At 36.1% G+C, this 16,117-nt stretch overlaps 1 protein-coding gene across 1 annotated transcript; it reads left to right on the forward strand.

Annotated features, from left to right (window-relative positions):
* The first annotated feature begins 700 nt into the window (after window positions 1-700).
* On the forward strand, window positions 701-15,213 carry wdr75 (WD repeat domain 75). The gene is made up of 21 exons (XM_052606845.1): window positions 701-862; window positions 1,975-2,104; window positions 2,504-2,569; window positions 2,662-2,761; window positions 2,862-2,986; window positions 4,869-4,939; window positions 5,985-6,101; window positions 6,196-6,284; window positions 6,396-6,554; window positions 6,837-6,896; window positions 6,986-7,101; window positions 7,346-7,521; window positions 8,473-8,624; window positions 8,749-8,929; window positions 12,868-12,962; window positions 13,229-13,324; window positions 13,410-13,579; window positions 14,002-14,061; window positions 14,149-14,292; window positions 14,467-14,573; window positions 14,714-15,213. The coding sequence occupies exons 1-21, from the start codon at window positions 777-779 to the stop codon at window positions 14,925-14,927; spliced, it is 2,514 nt and encodes an 837-aa protein (XP_052462805.1). The 5' UTR covers window positions 701-776; the 3' UTR covers window positions 14,928-15,213.
* Window positions 15,214-16,117: the final 904 nt, after the last annotated feature.

The raw sequence follows: 16,117 nt of genomic DNA on the forward strand, positions 1-16,117 counted from the left end.
GTGCTTTACATAAAAGAAAGTAAAATAATCATGAAGAAAGAAAAATAAAACAAGCAATTTTAAAACTTTTAAAATGATTAAAACATTTACTTAAAATGAATTTAAAAACAGTTGATTTTACATAAAAAAACAAACAGTGAAGATATAGTGCAGTCAGTTCGGACATAAAACAGTGCTCATTCAATAAATGCACAGCTAAACAGATGGGTTTTGAGTCTAGATTTAAATGTGACTAGTGTTTTAGCACATCTGATCTCTTCTGGAAGCTGATTCCAACTGCGGGCAGCATAGTAACTAAAGGCGGACTCCCCTTGTTTTGTGTGAACCCTTGGTATTTCTAACTGACTCGATCCTAGTGATCTGAGTGGTCTGTTAGGTTTATATTCATTGAACATATCTGCAATATATTTCGGTCTTAGGTCATTTAGTGACTTATATACGAGTAAAAGTACTCGTAAAAACTTTTTTTTTTTTTACCATTTTATGTCTGTGTAACCTTCTTCATTTGTAATATAATGTACATTTTCAGGACGAAAAATAGTTTAATTTCTGTATATGTGGCATATTTTACAGTAAAATTTAATGTTTTCTCTTTAAAACAAATTTTATTTTTACTGTGACATTATTAGATTATTTAACTCAATATTATTTTCTATAACTCTCGCAGTGACTGAACGCCCGGCCGCACGAGGCCGCTGTGCTCCGTCAGATTCTTTTCACTACAGACGAAGAAGAAACGCACAGCGGCCACATGTGATGAAGAGAGGCAGAAAAACATGGTGGAGCAGAGTGACGTCCGCGTGGTACGCTGCGGTGGCAGCAAAATAAACTTTAGACCTCCAATCATCTCCACTGACTCCAGGTATCCGCTAAATCAAGTTAACTTTTGTGTCTGATGTTGTCTGTATATTCTCTAAATGTCATCGTCTTAAACATTAAAGCCGTGCTGGAAGTTCCCAAAGGGATGCGTGATCAGCCAGATAGCAAATTAAAATCCGATCTACATGTGTCTGAACACTTGGCTAAATGACAGGTTCATCTTCATTTTTATAGTGGGATGAACTTTAGTGATTGTTTACACTGCTGATGAACGTGTTGTTAGCTTTGTGTTCAAAGATACAGATATGTCTGTGAAGCAGCTAACGTTAACTTAATCTTTGTTCCAGACACACATGCATGTTGCTTTACCCAAAAAAACAAAACAAAATTTTTTTTACATTAAAGCATAGTAAAAATATTACACGTCAAAATTTACCACCCTGGGTTGCTTTATTTTTATTTGTTACCCTTTTTAATCCCCCCCAACCCCCCCCCCCCCCCAATATGTTGATCCCATTGAAATGGACTCTTACTAAAATAAAAGAAAGCTGTATAGTCATGCATTAATAAATAAATAATATATATAAACATTTATATTGTGTGGAAAAAAAACAGTATGTATCATGATATAAAACCCAAGTGGATCCATCATTAAGTTTATTTGTCATTAAACAGGTTTTTTTTCTTCACTGTTTTGTTTGGTTATTTTAGAGCATTAGGTTTAAATTAGATGAAAATGGGATGGCAAATTACAGATATGAGCATGTTTTTGTGGTTTTATTAAATACTATAATCCTGCAGTATACTAAAGCAATTAAAATAAATGTAATCGACACAAACATTTATATTTATTATATTTTATGCCAAAGTACATTTATGTATGTATTATCTATTTATTTAGAATGTTGGGGCTGCTAAGGGATAAAAAAAATCACAATTAAACCCATGGTTTTAGTAAATAATTAAGACATTAAATTCTGTTTTATGGTAAGACAACTAAGTGACGTGAGTTTTTGATCATTTGTGTGAAATATATCTGTATGAATTCACTGAACAAAAATATTTTTTTGTTCAGAGGAGGTCTCTGAATGGCAAATATAAAATGCAAAGGCATTGTCTGTATCACTTAACTTTCAAGTTGTCTCATGGTTGCAGGTTTCTGTTGTGCGCCTCTGGGGATTCAGTGAAGGTCTATAGCACACGCACAGAAGAGTGGCTCCATAGTCTGCAGGGCCACACCAACCAAGTGACCGGCATCGCCTTGAATCCTGCCAATCACCTGCAGGTCTGTGTGTGTGCATCACTTGAGTTCACTTCTATAGAAAGTGTCAGATCGTTGAGAAGTTTGTCTTTGTGTTCCTTCTGTCGGTCAGCATGCCAATGAATTCTTAACCAGCTCATGTAGGTGTGTTTTGAAGTCCATTTAAATAAATATGAAATATGAAATAATTTTCATATTCCTGGTATTTGAGGTGCACTATATTATAGCAGAAAAATGTCTTAAAATCTGTTGCCATCTTCCTTTTTTGAGGAATTTGAATTTAAGCTAACCATATATTTTGAGGACAAAGTCTTTATTCCAAAATAAACCTCCTGACCTCCTTCCTGGATTTATTTTGGATGGCTTACTGTTACTTCAACAGCAGAAATTAATCTTTAACCTGTTCTTTATTTCTGCATGCAGGTTTACTCTTGCTCTGCAGATGGCACTGTTAAGTTATGGGACTTCATTGATGGCATCCTTATCAAGGTACAGTTGGTGTTGTTGTGAGTAAAGCCAAGGCCACTGTTGCAGTAAATATTTTCATTCTTTTCATGTTGTTTTATTTCTTTTTTATTCAGACATTTATCATTGGACACCCTTTGTTTGCAATTTACGTGTCCGAGAAACATGAGGGAATCGTTTTTCTTCATATTGTTATGGATGCAGAATCCAAAAAGGGTGTGTATTTCAGTTCTCCATCCAGAAAGCACTTCGACACTGTTTCTACAGAAAGCACAATATGAATAGACATGAATGCTCTGTGTGTCTGCATGTCCAGAGGGTTTTCAGTTGGTTGCTGTACATCTGCCCAAGTCAGCAGAGCAGGAGGTGGAAGCCAAAGAGCTGTCTGCTGTTTCCAGTCAAATCAGCCCAAACCCCAGCTGCACGGCCTTCGGTAGAGAAGTAAGAGCTCAATCAGCACTTTCTTTTACTGTGATGGTTATTACATTCTTTTTATTTATTTATTGTTTTGTGATTTTTTTTCCTTTGGTGGATGTCTTAAAATCATTGAGGTATCTGTCTAGAACGCTTTTTAGTCCAAGACTAAGTGATTCGATTTTTAATACCTATTTTACATAAATAGGCTTTTCAGGCACATAATGTTAAAACATAGGGCACGTCACTCTTCCATGGATTCAGGAAAAACAAGCCAGTTCAAGCCAGAACAAATCTGGCATCTCTTTTCCAAAGTGTAGGTCCTTTTCTATAGCCCCTTTCACACTGCCATTCCGGCAAATACAGGGGTAAAGTGTTCCTGCAATTGTTCCCTGGTCGCTAGATTTGGCACTTTCACACTGCCAGTGATGACCCGGTATATGTGCGTGCTTTCACACACAACCCTTGAAGATCCCGTAACGACACGTGACATCAGCGCGTGACGTGTAATGTACGAGTCGACAACGCTAGGCACGTTATACTTTAATTGAAGCAAGCAAACGATCTCTGAGTCAGCGCGGAAAGTGAGGAACTAACTGATCTCTGCTTCATTACAGTTTGCACATATGTTTTCGTCGCGAATGTTGATCTTCCTTCAAAACAGCCGGTAAAAGAGTCGCGCGATAACGTGTGTCATCACTTCGATACGGAATTAGATCTGGCTTTTGTTCACACAGCGCTCGTTCCGGATCGATTACCGCAATGTTACTATGTCCCCGACCCGGGTTCGATTCGGTAATCAATTCCGGGACGTGGTTGCTTTCACACAGAAGGCGACCAGGCAATGTTACGGGAATATTGCGGGTCCGACGTGCAGTGTGAAAGGGGCTTATATGTTTTCAATTAATAAAATCCATTAATGTGACAAATCTGATAATAAATTCAATAGAAAAAGACACAGTGACAGCTTGGAACAGGAACAGATCGTATTATTGTACAATAACACAAGTGTATCATACTCTAAAGCCCAACAAGCTGGTGTTAAGATGTTTAGAAACCAATAGGCATGAGTACTGTGGATTTATTTCATTTGAATTCACACACACAAAATAAAAATCTTAATGTACAAATAAATTATATGCTCCATTCACATACTTTGTGTAGCTGAAACTCCACTGTACATGTAAATTCCAACATAACAGAACATTAAACACTAATAGATCGTCTCTTGATCTCCTAAGTGTATATGGATATTCACTTTGGGGTCTGTTAAAGACTACATTTAACAGTATTAAATTATTAGTGTTTTTAAATGTAAATATAAGATGGCCTGTTATGTTAAACTAAGTGCGAAATATGGGAAATGGGCATTCTCAATAAAATATTCAGGATTAGCCAGTATTGGATATTTCTTAAAATAAATATATATATATATATATATTTATTTATTTATTTTAAAAAGTGTACAGTTACCAATGATATAGACTACTTGGAAAATTCTGTATTAATATCTCCCTACAAAAGAGGTCCTGAAATCCAACTTGCATGCCTGTTTTTTTATTTTATTTTAATTTGAAATGTTAGTTCATTTCTGGCTGTGGGAAGGTTGTTGAACACTGTCATACCTGCTCAGGTTGTTCTGGATGAATTTGTCTTCCTGCACAGTCATTGCGCAGTTTAGTAAACATGGTTTGAAGTAGTTATTTTTGTAGCTCTTTCGCACCTTTTCTAGCTGTTTTGGTACAGCCATTACACATCATGACTTCTGAACCTTATTTGTGGTTGTGGGCAAATAAGAAAGACCTGTATGTTTCTTGAAAGCTCAAGACATGGAACCAGCAACTTTACAATTAGCTCTAGAGAAAAAGTCATTTCTTAACAGTGTGTTTTCTGTATATTGTATTTTCAGGGGCAGTACATAGCGTTTGCCAGGAATCTCCAACTGAATGTTTATTTCTTCAGGAAGCAGAAGACATACAGGTAATAACCGCTGTATCCTAAATAGCCTTTTTATGGTCAGAACATGTAGGAACGTGTCCAACCGCACTGCTTATTTACTGGCCCCAGAGCAAGACACGTGTCATGTAGCTAGGTTTGGGCTTTGCCTTACTGTTGGTTTTTCCTTTTTTATTTTCTGAAAACAAGTCAATTTAGAGAACACCACCTTATAGTTCACCTCAAAATGAAGATGTAATTTACTTTTTTTTTTCTGTTGAACTCAAATGGGATGAACAATATTCACACTTTTCAAGTAATTAGGTTATTGGTCTACTAATAAAAATCACTTTTTGATTGATTTTTTTTTTTTAAGGGGATATTGGATGCCCATTTTTCACAAGTTGGTATGTTTCATTAGGGTTTTTTAAGAAATGTCTGCAACACACTTAAAATGGTTAAAATTCCTCATTGGTCGTGTAAAAAATACGTCAAAAGCTGCTCTGTTCACAGTGACCTGTTTGGGTCCATGTCTTTTTAAATGATAATGAGCTATTGCTCACCCGACTGCTCTCTTACGTTGTTTGCATATTCGGTGGCGTGTTACCATCAGAAACAAAACTAAAACACTGCGTCCTCAGTGGCTCTGATGTAGAGAGAAAATAAAAACTCTTGTGCTTCACATCAGTGTACCTTCGTCGTCACTGCAGCTTTGATGTGTAATGTGTACAGTATGTGTACCTTAACAATTAGATGTATCCTGTAATAATACAATGACAATTATTACTAATAATGAAATGTAAATCCTACCATGTTGCTGTTGTAATTTAATTGTCAAATAACAAAAATAAAACAATTTAAAAATATATTTGGTACAATTTATTAGTTATACGACACTTAAACAAAAAGAAAAAAATCTATATCTGTACCTTTTTTCTTTTTTTCCTTAAAGTTTTGACAGCACCCTTCCATATTTGCTTTCATTACTTTAAATGGAAATCATTAATTGAATCAGTGTAATGACAATGTAAATGACCAATGTAAATTTAAATTAAATGTCCTCCTTTTTTCTTTTCTTTTTTCGTTGTAGTTTTTCCCTAAAAGCCACAGATAAGAAAGGAGCCAAAAATGCATTCACATGCATAGCCTGTCACCCAACAGACGACTGCATCGCCACCGGTCATGAAGACGGAAAGATCCGTCTCTGGTAAGGCCAGAATACACCATCCAGTTTTTTGAGTTGATATGCAGGTCACGTGATCCGAATCGGAGGTTTAAAGTTACTTTGTTTTTTGCTACAGGAGAAACTTCATTCACAAAAAAGAGTACACATATTCTACCCAGCACTGGCATCACAATGCTGTAAACACTTTGTGTTTTACTCCTGAAGGTGGGTTGTACTGTGGGGTGGGTGTGTTTCGCACACTTTCACTTCATCCTCTGTGTCAAATGTATGTTACTGACCCCATCTGTAGAAAACATGATGTTGTTGTCCGTGCAGGCACTAATCTGTTGAGTGGAGGCATTGAGTCAGTGCTTGTCCAGTGGCAGTATGGGGCAGGCAACCGAAAAGAGATCCTGCCCCGTCTCGGAGGATCGATTTTACACGTGTCAACATCATCTGATGGGCAGCTGTTTTGCACCTCTCATTCAGACAACAGTAAGTCTTCAGCTTTGTGGTGAATCTGGGATTTCCTTTCCGAAATTAAGCTAAAAGTAGTTTTATTTTGTGTACAGAAAAGAAAGTTTATTTTTTGAGACAAATTAAGTGGCTTTACTTTCATCATACTGATTGTCATTTATATTGTCATACTGTTGTTTTGTGGATGAATTGTGTACATTTTGTGAGATTCGACCTTAGTCTGTCTTTACCCACATATTTCACTCTGGTGTCATCTCTGACATTTTTCTGGTTTGTCATTTGCCTTCTCTTCCTCCTCAGAGATCACGGTTATCGAGAGCAGCTTCAAAGTGTGTGGAGTAATTCAGGGTTTAGTCAAAGGTTTGTAAAGTCTCATTTGCACAAAGCATTGAGATTTCATAACCGTTGCAGTAAATGTTTATTTCTTCCGATGTTTTTAATGCTTTCAGGAGATGCCGTTTTGACTGATCTAATGATTGACCCGCGCAGTAAAGCTTTAGTGCTGAATGGGAAACCGGGTCATCTGCAGTTCTACTCCCTGCTGCGTGACAAGCATCTCTACAATGTGAGTTGTCCCGTTTCTCTTAAATAAGCAAGTATTTGGGGGAAGTATGTGCTGGAAAATGTTGAATCACATGACGGTGCGTTAGTTTTACCCTTGTGCGTTCTGCTGAAATGGCTAATAAACTTTTGTCACCTGATGTGTGTCAGATGAAATCACATGATCTGTGCGGCCGTCGTCTTGTCAAATATTGTTTTGTCATGTTTTGTGTAGATTTGTGCTTACATTCTGTCTGTTGCATTCACAGCTGGACATAGTGCAGCAAGAATATATTTATGAAGCGGGTCTGGATCAGTTTGAAGTGGTGAAGGCTGCCTTTGACAGAAAAGGGTTTTGGCTTGCTACAGTGGAGGAAAGGGGACAAAAGTCCTCCGATCTTGAATTTTTCCTCAAACTGTGGGCTTACGATGAAAGTACACAAAGGTATTCACGCTAGATTGCAGATTTGAATAATGTCAAATATATGATTCATATAAGAAATGTAGGATTTTGTCCACGACATTTGCTATTTCTCATGGTCCACAAGCAAATAATGTAAATCATTTTCCATTTAATTAATACTGTTAGGAGAACAATCTAAAATTTTTGCACTGGTCCTTCATCAGTGTTCAAAATAATCATATTTTTATCATTTCGTATTATATAACCAGGACGTTAGCCCATAAACCATACATTTATTAGACAAAATTTTTAATACAATTTTAATTTAAAAAATTTTTTTTTTACATAGGCAATACCAGTGTATAAATATGCAGTTGAATAAAATTTCAAATAAAAAAATTAAAAGCAAAAACACACTTCACAGTTTGGGATGTGAGGACTGCACAGGTGTATGAAGGAATATGCCTGATATTTCAGTTATTTTACACAAATTGTGAAAAGTGTATATTTATGACTTTGTGCATATATATATATATACATACACACACACACACACACAGTTGTTGCATTGCTTGTAATTGCTATTTATCTATTTAGAAATATCATTAGGGAAAAATAAATTTGGGACTTAATGATACATTTTAAATCATATACTTTATACTTACATACACGCATACATGTATATGTATGTGTGTGTGTATAAAATGTATAATTAGGTCCCATATATATGAAGTGAAGAAATATATTTTTATAGTACAGTTCAAACTTTTGTGGGTCAGTAAGATTTTTTTTTTTAATGTTTTTGAAAGAAGTCACCAAATATACAGAAATTGAATTTGAGATAGAAAAATCTTTCGTAACATTAATGCCTTTTAATTTCTGTAATTCTATTTGTTAAAAGAAATGGACTCAACTTTTGAATGAATTTTTTTTTATATTTCTAAACAAGACTTTATTTTTGGACTATAATGGTGTATTGTTCTGTCCCATTAGTTTCGTACTGAACACTACCATCACTGCCGCCCACACGGATCGGATTATATCCATGTGCTTCAGCTCTTCTGAGGAGACCACCATGCTGGTGACCACAGCAGAAGAAGGCCAGTTCAAAGCATGGTGTCAGGGTGTTGACGCAGACACAGAACGTGAGTCAAACCCTTCAGACATTTGCAAAGGTGTTAGTGTTGGATTGAGAAGCCAAACACCGAAGGTCACGAGTCTGAATCCAGACATACCTGTCTCACCGCAACCTTTCCATTTGTGTTTTAGAGGACCAGAACTTCTGGTCATGTGATTTTGTGGGCAGCTACCATAACCTGAAGCCCACAAACTGCAGTTTCTCAGCTGATAGCTCTCTCCTGGCGGTGAGCTTCCAAGAAGTCATCACCATATGGAGTCCGGACACCTGGGAGCTGCTCACCACCCTCTGCCAACCACCTGGAGTAATAAGGTGGGATATGTTGTTTTATCAGGCAGGGTACTGTATATGTTACCAAACTTCAAATGAGTCAGTCCAAATGCTTTCTGATGCATTTAGAATGGGTTGCACAGGTGTTTAGATGTGTGTCCCATTCAGTGTGGTTGATTAACCCTCACTAAACTCTTTTCTAACTGTCTGCACAGTCTGAATAATAGTAATTTAGTAATTAACCCTCTGAAGTCGATTAATGCGTATACGCGTTATGAGACATTTTCTCCTGATAACCCCGAAAATAACTTAAATTACACTTTCAGTTTTGATCGTACAGATAAGAGCAATACATCAATCGAATCTGTAAAGGGTCTACTTTTTTTGTATACAGACATGACATAACAAAACTGTGCACATAAAATAAAGATAAACAAGGTGTGCTGTCTGCAGCCTTTGTCTGCGCTGATCTTCATTTACATACACGTCTATAAAATGAACTGTAACTCAGTTAAAACTCAACGAAAAGTAGAGGTGCTCCGATCACGATCGGCCGATCGTTATGCATATCTCCTCAGTAAAACCGGTTTTCTAATCAGCGGTTAATTCCATCAGGTGCGTGATTTCACATAGAGCAGCTGTTACTACACAGAGCCGTTGTTAATAGAGAAGATGCGCAAATCACGTTAATTTTCAGCGTTTATTGGCCCATCTTCTCAGTTAACAACGGCTCTGTGTAGTAACAGCTGCTCTATGTGAAATCACGCACCTGATGGAATTAACCGCTGATTAGAAAACCGGCTTTACTGATGAGATGCGCATTAACAATCGGCCGATCGTGATCGGAGCACCTCTAACGAAAAGACATGAGAGATATATCTATAGAAAGCCTGACATGTCTACTTTTAAACGAAACAAGTGCTGCCGAAAACAAATGTTCTGTGGTAAAGTAATCCATATGAAAACAACGTGATGTCTGTTTTTCACATCTCCCTTCATTATCTTCTAATGTGACCACGCCCCCGCGCTGAATGCGCTGTTCAGGTTATAATGTTTCACTGAAACGTGCAGCTTGAATACGCCCACACAACTGAAGACAAAGCAGCGAGACTTTTCTTAGAGTTTTTTTATTTTTTTTTTTTATTTTACTGTTTGCTTCGCGATAAGAGGAATAAGACATAATTCACCCCAAAAAGATGTGATGTGGTTGAGGATTTGGGTTTGGATTTCCTCAGAAAAAAGAATGAAGCACTTTATTCAGCAGAGATCATAAACATAAGTATGTCTCATTTAATTTATTTATATACTACTGTATTTTCCGCACTATAAGGCGCACTTAAAAGCCTTTAATTTTCTCAAAAAATGACAGTGTGCCTTATAATCCGGAGCGCCTTATGGATCAAGGTTTTGTTGACATTCAAAAGGTGTAAACATTTTACTAGTTAGACTTTTTCCAAACTATAATTCCTGAAGTCTCAATAACAATATACACTACTATACCATTCAAAAACTTGATGTAAATAATATAAATGTAACAAATGTAACACAATGCTGTTCGTTCAACTTATTCCCCCCTAAAAAAAAAACTGAAAAAAAAATTCTCAGCTGTTTTCAACATTAATAATAATAATAATGATAATAATAATAACAATATATATATATATTTTTTTTGTAGAAAATCAGATTGTTAAAAGGATTCTGAAGGATTGTGTGATTGGAGTAATGATGCAAAAATTCAGTTTGAAAGTCCACTTTAATTGTTCCTAATAAACTGTTGCACTCCCAAGTGAATATTAAATTATGTTGTGGGATAATTAAATATATTCTATATAAACTACAAAGATACAATTTATATAGATTTATTTTGTCCTCACATTCTTTCTTGTAACTCTTCCCTCTCAGTGGCACAGCTGACTGAAAGGCTCATTATGCGGCTCATTATGCAGGTCTTTGTCTTCTCAGGTGTAAATCACAATGATATTCATGGTAGTTGACGCCTACTCGCATATGACTTTTATCAACAAAAAGTGTCTTAGAAAATTTTAATCAATATACTGTTTTCTGTGAGTGAGTAAAGATGATTTTCACAATTTAGAAAGAAAAATTCTAAGCTACAAGCTCCAGTTCTCAAAAGTTGTGGCCTTATTCAAGTGATTTAACATTTTTAGTTTTTCACTAACCGCACATAACATTTTTTTCTCTCAAAAACACGATCATGAACATACATGCTGCTCACATATTATTATAGCCCAGTTTGTGCTGATTACGGTGAGACTAGACTTTAGCCATTTAGATGTTTATAAGCAACTGAAAAAAGCACATGTCAGGGCATGACAAAACTTCTCAAAGCCCCCAAAATATCCTTAGACTCCAGAGGGTTAAGATTTAGATGCTGTCAGACAAAAATGAGGATTTAGTCCTGCTAAGAAATTGGGCGCAAGCCCAATCCTGCAGGGTCACCAGGGACGAAGTTGAAGTTTCTCTTCAACAGTGTATTTTGGAAATAAGGAAGTTCATTAGAGGAAACTGATTTTCATCACGATAGAAAATTCATGGCATTCCTTGTCAACAACTGCTTTCGGTTCTTCCTTAATTCTCCGTGTAACAAGCACTAAATTGTGTCGTGTTTTGAAATATTTAAAATGGTTTCAGTCTAGTTTTCTGCAATTTTGAGCTTTCTCACCCTCCCTTCTATCTCCGACAGAAAATGTGTAATTTTAATTAAACACGTATGTCCTGCTGCATGTTTTAAAGCTAAGCAATCACACTCCAGTGTTTTCAGCGACTCCGTTGACTGTGAAAGCAGTGAACTCAGTCTCTGAATTTAACATGCATTTGAGAGGCCTGAGGAATCTTAGATTCAGCTGAAAAGAAAATACTTTATGGTCAAAAGTAAATAAAATTACCTTAAAATTATGCCTCTAATGGTGTGTCATTTTATGGAAGTCATAAATTCCAGCATTGTGACCGCACTAGTAAATTGGTCCTTAAGGAAGTGATAGAAGATGATATCTTTGTGTAAAGAACTGATTGAAATTAACTAATTGACTTTAATCCTCACATTTGCCCTAGCTATCTTGGGTGCATTTATTAGAAAAGTAACAATTAGAGGTGAGCGATACATATTCTACAATAATATTATAATTATTTAAACTATATGCGATTTGACATTGAGTGTGTATCGCAAAAACACAGCCACTGCTGCAAATATACTGCGTTATACAATCTGTGTGAATGCATGTAAATGCCACTTAAGATGCAGATTCTGTGCCACCTCTGCTTTGCAAACACAAATTTAGTTGATACTGATTTCATTTGATTGGTAGTCCTAAAGTGTCTTATCTTTTGAATTTGATTAAATGTAAGAATTTGACAAAAGATGATGCATACATTTAATTAGGTTAGGAGAAAAATGGCCATATAAAGGTACAAATTTAAAATAAAATAAAAATAAATTTACACGTACTGAAATTGTTCCTTTCTGTTACTGCTGCAAACGAATCACCGCACAGAATATGAAGAATATCAAACGCTTTGGGATTCGGCTGTCCACGGCAGTCCTAAACCTGTCCAAGTATCATCAATATGGTATTTATCTGAATTAGGAAGAATGGAATGTAGTTACAGTAATTAGGTAATTAAATCTGTTTCGTACAGTATTTCCAATCCTCTCACACTGATTTGTTAAGCCATAAGGTCATAGGCGGCTTTGCACCATGTTTTGATGTATATAATCAAATAAACTCAAAAAATTTGATTTTGTAAACATCAGTAAAATTATGATACCTCAGGATATTTATCGCTAATGTTTTTGATAGTTCATTGCTGTCATTATTACAGTTTCTGATTAAGAGTAAAGCAACTGATTATCACTCACTGAGACTAATCTGATGAAATATGTTAAGTGACATGGGTCTTGCTGTTCATGGTGGTCTTTGAATTGGTGAAACCGACTAAAGGCAGCTACTTTGATCCACCAGGGACCTTTGTTTCGGCCAATTAAGCTGCTCCAAATACTTGATTGCAACGACCACAGAAAACCTTCTCTGCTGCTGGAATCTTCTCACTTGTGCATGTAAGTAGTCATTAATATTGGTTCATATTTCATATTTGCTGTTTCCAGTTAGAAGTTACAGTACAAGGAGAAATTGCACATGTCTGTCACATTATAACAAGCCAGTTGTGGACTAATTTTATGGTACTTTCATGGGCTTTTTGGGAGCTTAAAAGCATTGTTGGGTGTACATCTCTTGGGTAACTAATCTGGCTCAGCCTGGTTTTATTCACTGTTTGGTTTTGCAAGTTTAGTTTTATGTAATGTCAAATCTCTTTCATTCACAGTGGAGTGGAGCACATCTGTGGAAGTTTCCAAGCTGCAGCTCGACCCCTTGTCAGAAAATGTGGCTGCTTTTTCATACCAGTCTGAACATACAGACCGTAAGTGTTTGAAAGCTCACCGCCTCTTTAATGTATCAGACTTATGCACAAACTAGTTTTAATGTATCTTCTGGTCTCTCTACAGTGTTTGTTTTCAAACCCAACGAGCCGAGGCCTCTGTTCAGCCATAAGAACGTGTGTTCAGAGAAGATACATCGTGCTGTCTTTGTTCCTCGAGAAGAGCCGTTGAACAGTTGTGATGAAAGATCTCAGTGGCTCAACAGATCTCAGCTGTACTTCCTCACCCAGAACATGGTATTTCACTGATATTTGTAATCACACAACAGTGTAAATCACATAACCGTAGGACGATCCATTCGTGTTTTGTTTGTTAGTTCCTACATCAAATAAAAACCTAATGTGTTATTTTACTTCTGAAAAATGTTGTTTTTTTAAATAAGAAATTATATAATTTAGGTTAACGTTTATTAGAAAATATTTGTAATTATAAAATTGAATTTATAATCAATTATAAAAATTTTATTATTTTAAATATTCAAAAGATAAAAATTAAATGATACATTTAATATGATAAATTTAAAAAAAAGTATTCTATGAGCTAGAATTCAATTTCTTTGTAAGGGCAATCATTGTAAACAACTGCATAGTCCTGTAAATATGTTCTAATACTATACTGTGTCTTGACATTTCTTAAATGCACTGTGTTCAACTATCAGGATTTATTGACCTTCAGCACAGCAACAGAGGAGGACAGATTGTTGTCTTCGAGTAGACGGGTACAGTTTTCTTTCTTAAACCATCCTTATTCTCATTTATTTCGAAGACCTCCAAAGTAACTTTACACTTGTGTGTCTTTGGTACAGCTTGTCATTGATGACAGTGTTGCTGTAACACCATTTTACCTGCTGTTGGGCAAACACAGACAACAGCAGCAGAAACTCGACACACCGTCCCATCCAGCAGCTGACAAGCCCCAACAGCCACAGGGCTCTGTTACCATCACAGAAGTAAGTCATTTCAAATAGGCTGTCTGTTTGTTATATATATGTTTCGGAAGGATCGTGTGACACTGAATTCTGGAGGAAATTGTAGTAGTATTTAGCAATATTACTGTTTACTATAAAAATATACTTTCGTGTATATTTCCAAGTATTTATCTCTTGTAATGTTTTTTTTTTTAGTTGTTGCACACACCAGCTCACGTTCTACCTGCTGCGTCTGTCCTGTGCTCAATGTTTGTCAGCTCCCTCCTGATCTCCAACACTGGAGTTCAACAAGACCCCCTCAGGTTCTTTCTTCATATACATATATACTTTTTTTGTTTTTTGAAAGTTAACCAGAGGTAACCTTTTTTTTCTGAGATGCTTTGTACTGCATGCACAAAAATGTTATATTTTTCCTTTTTGTTTTTTTCTGGCACGCCTGCAGGAAGGAAATGGAATCCTCTGAGCAGGAAATGAATGGTGAGGAAGAGGACTCTGAGGAGGAAATGGAGGCATGTGATAGTCAGCAGGAGCTCAGAGCCCAGGGTTCAGTGGATGAGGTGACGCCGAAGCTTTCTAAAGCACAAGAGAGAGAATTGAAGCGGGTCAGAAAGACTGACTTTAGCTGGATGGCTGGCCTCGTTGACTCCAAACCGTGATGGAGCAATTTCACAGTCCTTTTTATGTATTTTTGTTTATTCTTCCCAACTTCCCAACAGAAGCCCATTAGTGGTGTGATTAGTGATTCCTTTTGGAACAAAAAGGACAGCTATGCTATTTTGTAACTCTGAATGATAGTAAAATGTTCATCCCATTTACATCAAGAATTTATAAAGAGCTTTGTGAACAATGTACTGTGACGTTGAATTTATTTTAGTACATTTGTGCATTTTTTTTATGTTCAATTTATAACTTTTTCCAATTAAAATATTTAAACACCTTGAATCAGGATAAATTGACTTGAGAGGCTTATTGAACCTATACCTGTCAATGGGATAAGTAAGCTTGTTTCCCTGTTGAATCAGTTAGTTAGACTTTTGGCAATTACTTAAACCCAGTGTCTATTGATTGCACTTGAAAGCTAGACAGAAATACTGAGGAATAACTGTGATCCAAAGGTACAGTAAAAGTTACTTGGTTTTAAATGTATCTTCATAAAATTATATATATATATATATATATATATATATATATATAGATACAGATATATAGATATAGATATATTAGTTCACAGAAAGAGAATAACAACTGAACTAATTGAACTGAGATATATATATATATATAGTGGCAACATCTCAGTTCAATTAGTTCAGTTGTTATTCTCTTTCTGTGAACTAATGTAAACTACAGACATGGTAAACAGTGAACTTCTGACTAGACTATTAGGACTGCTCTCTAGTAAATGTATCAAAGGTCATGGTTTTATAGACTGATATTGTACAAAATAAATTGCTTGGGATGCAAGTTACTTCACGCATTTATTTTCAAAACACTTTGGAGAAAATCTCCCACCAGTGTCTGGATTTCTAATTCAAGCAAAGTCAAACTTTTCAGTTGAGATTTGCTCCTACTTTGCTGTAGGTTTTAACTGTATAATCAAATGCATGCGCTCTTTACATTTTGGCCTGATAGACATGAAAGATATTTCTCAGTACTGGTTCTAAAAACTCAAAAGTTCTGTGCACATTTTTGGTCTAGACCCAGCAGATTGGCCTGATTTGCCACCCACCCAGAAGGGCAGGCATTGTGTTGGTGACTGCCATGTAATCGGTTTGTTTTTTGTATTTGCTTCTCATGCAAGCCACTCTGCTCTGCTTTTAGTTGGTGCATTAACCAAAAAAGTCTGAAA

Source organism: Carassius gibelio, chromosome A9 (assembly GCF_023724105.1).
Source record: "Carassius gibelio isolate Cgi1373 ecotype wild population from Czech Republic chromosome A9, carGib1.2-hapl.c, whole genome shotgun sequence".
Lineage (NCBI taxonomy): Eukaryota > Metazoa > Chordata > Actinopteri > Cypriniformes > Cyprinidae > Carassius > Carassius gibelio.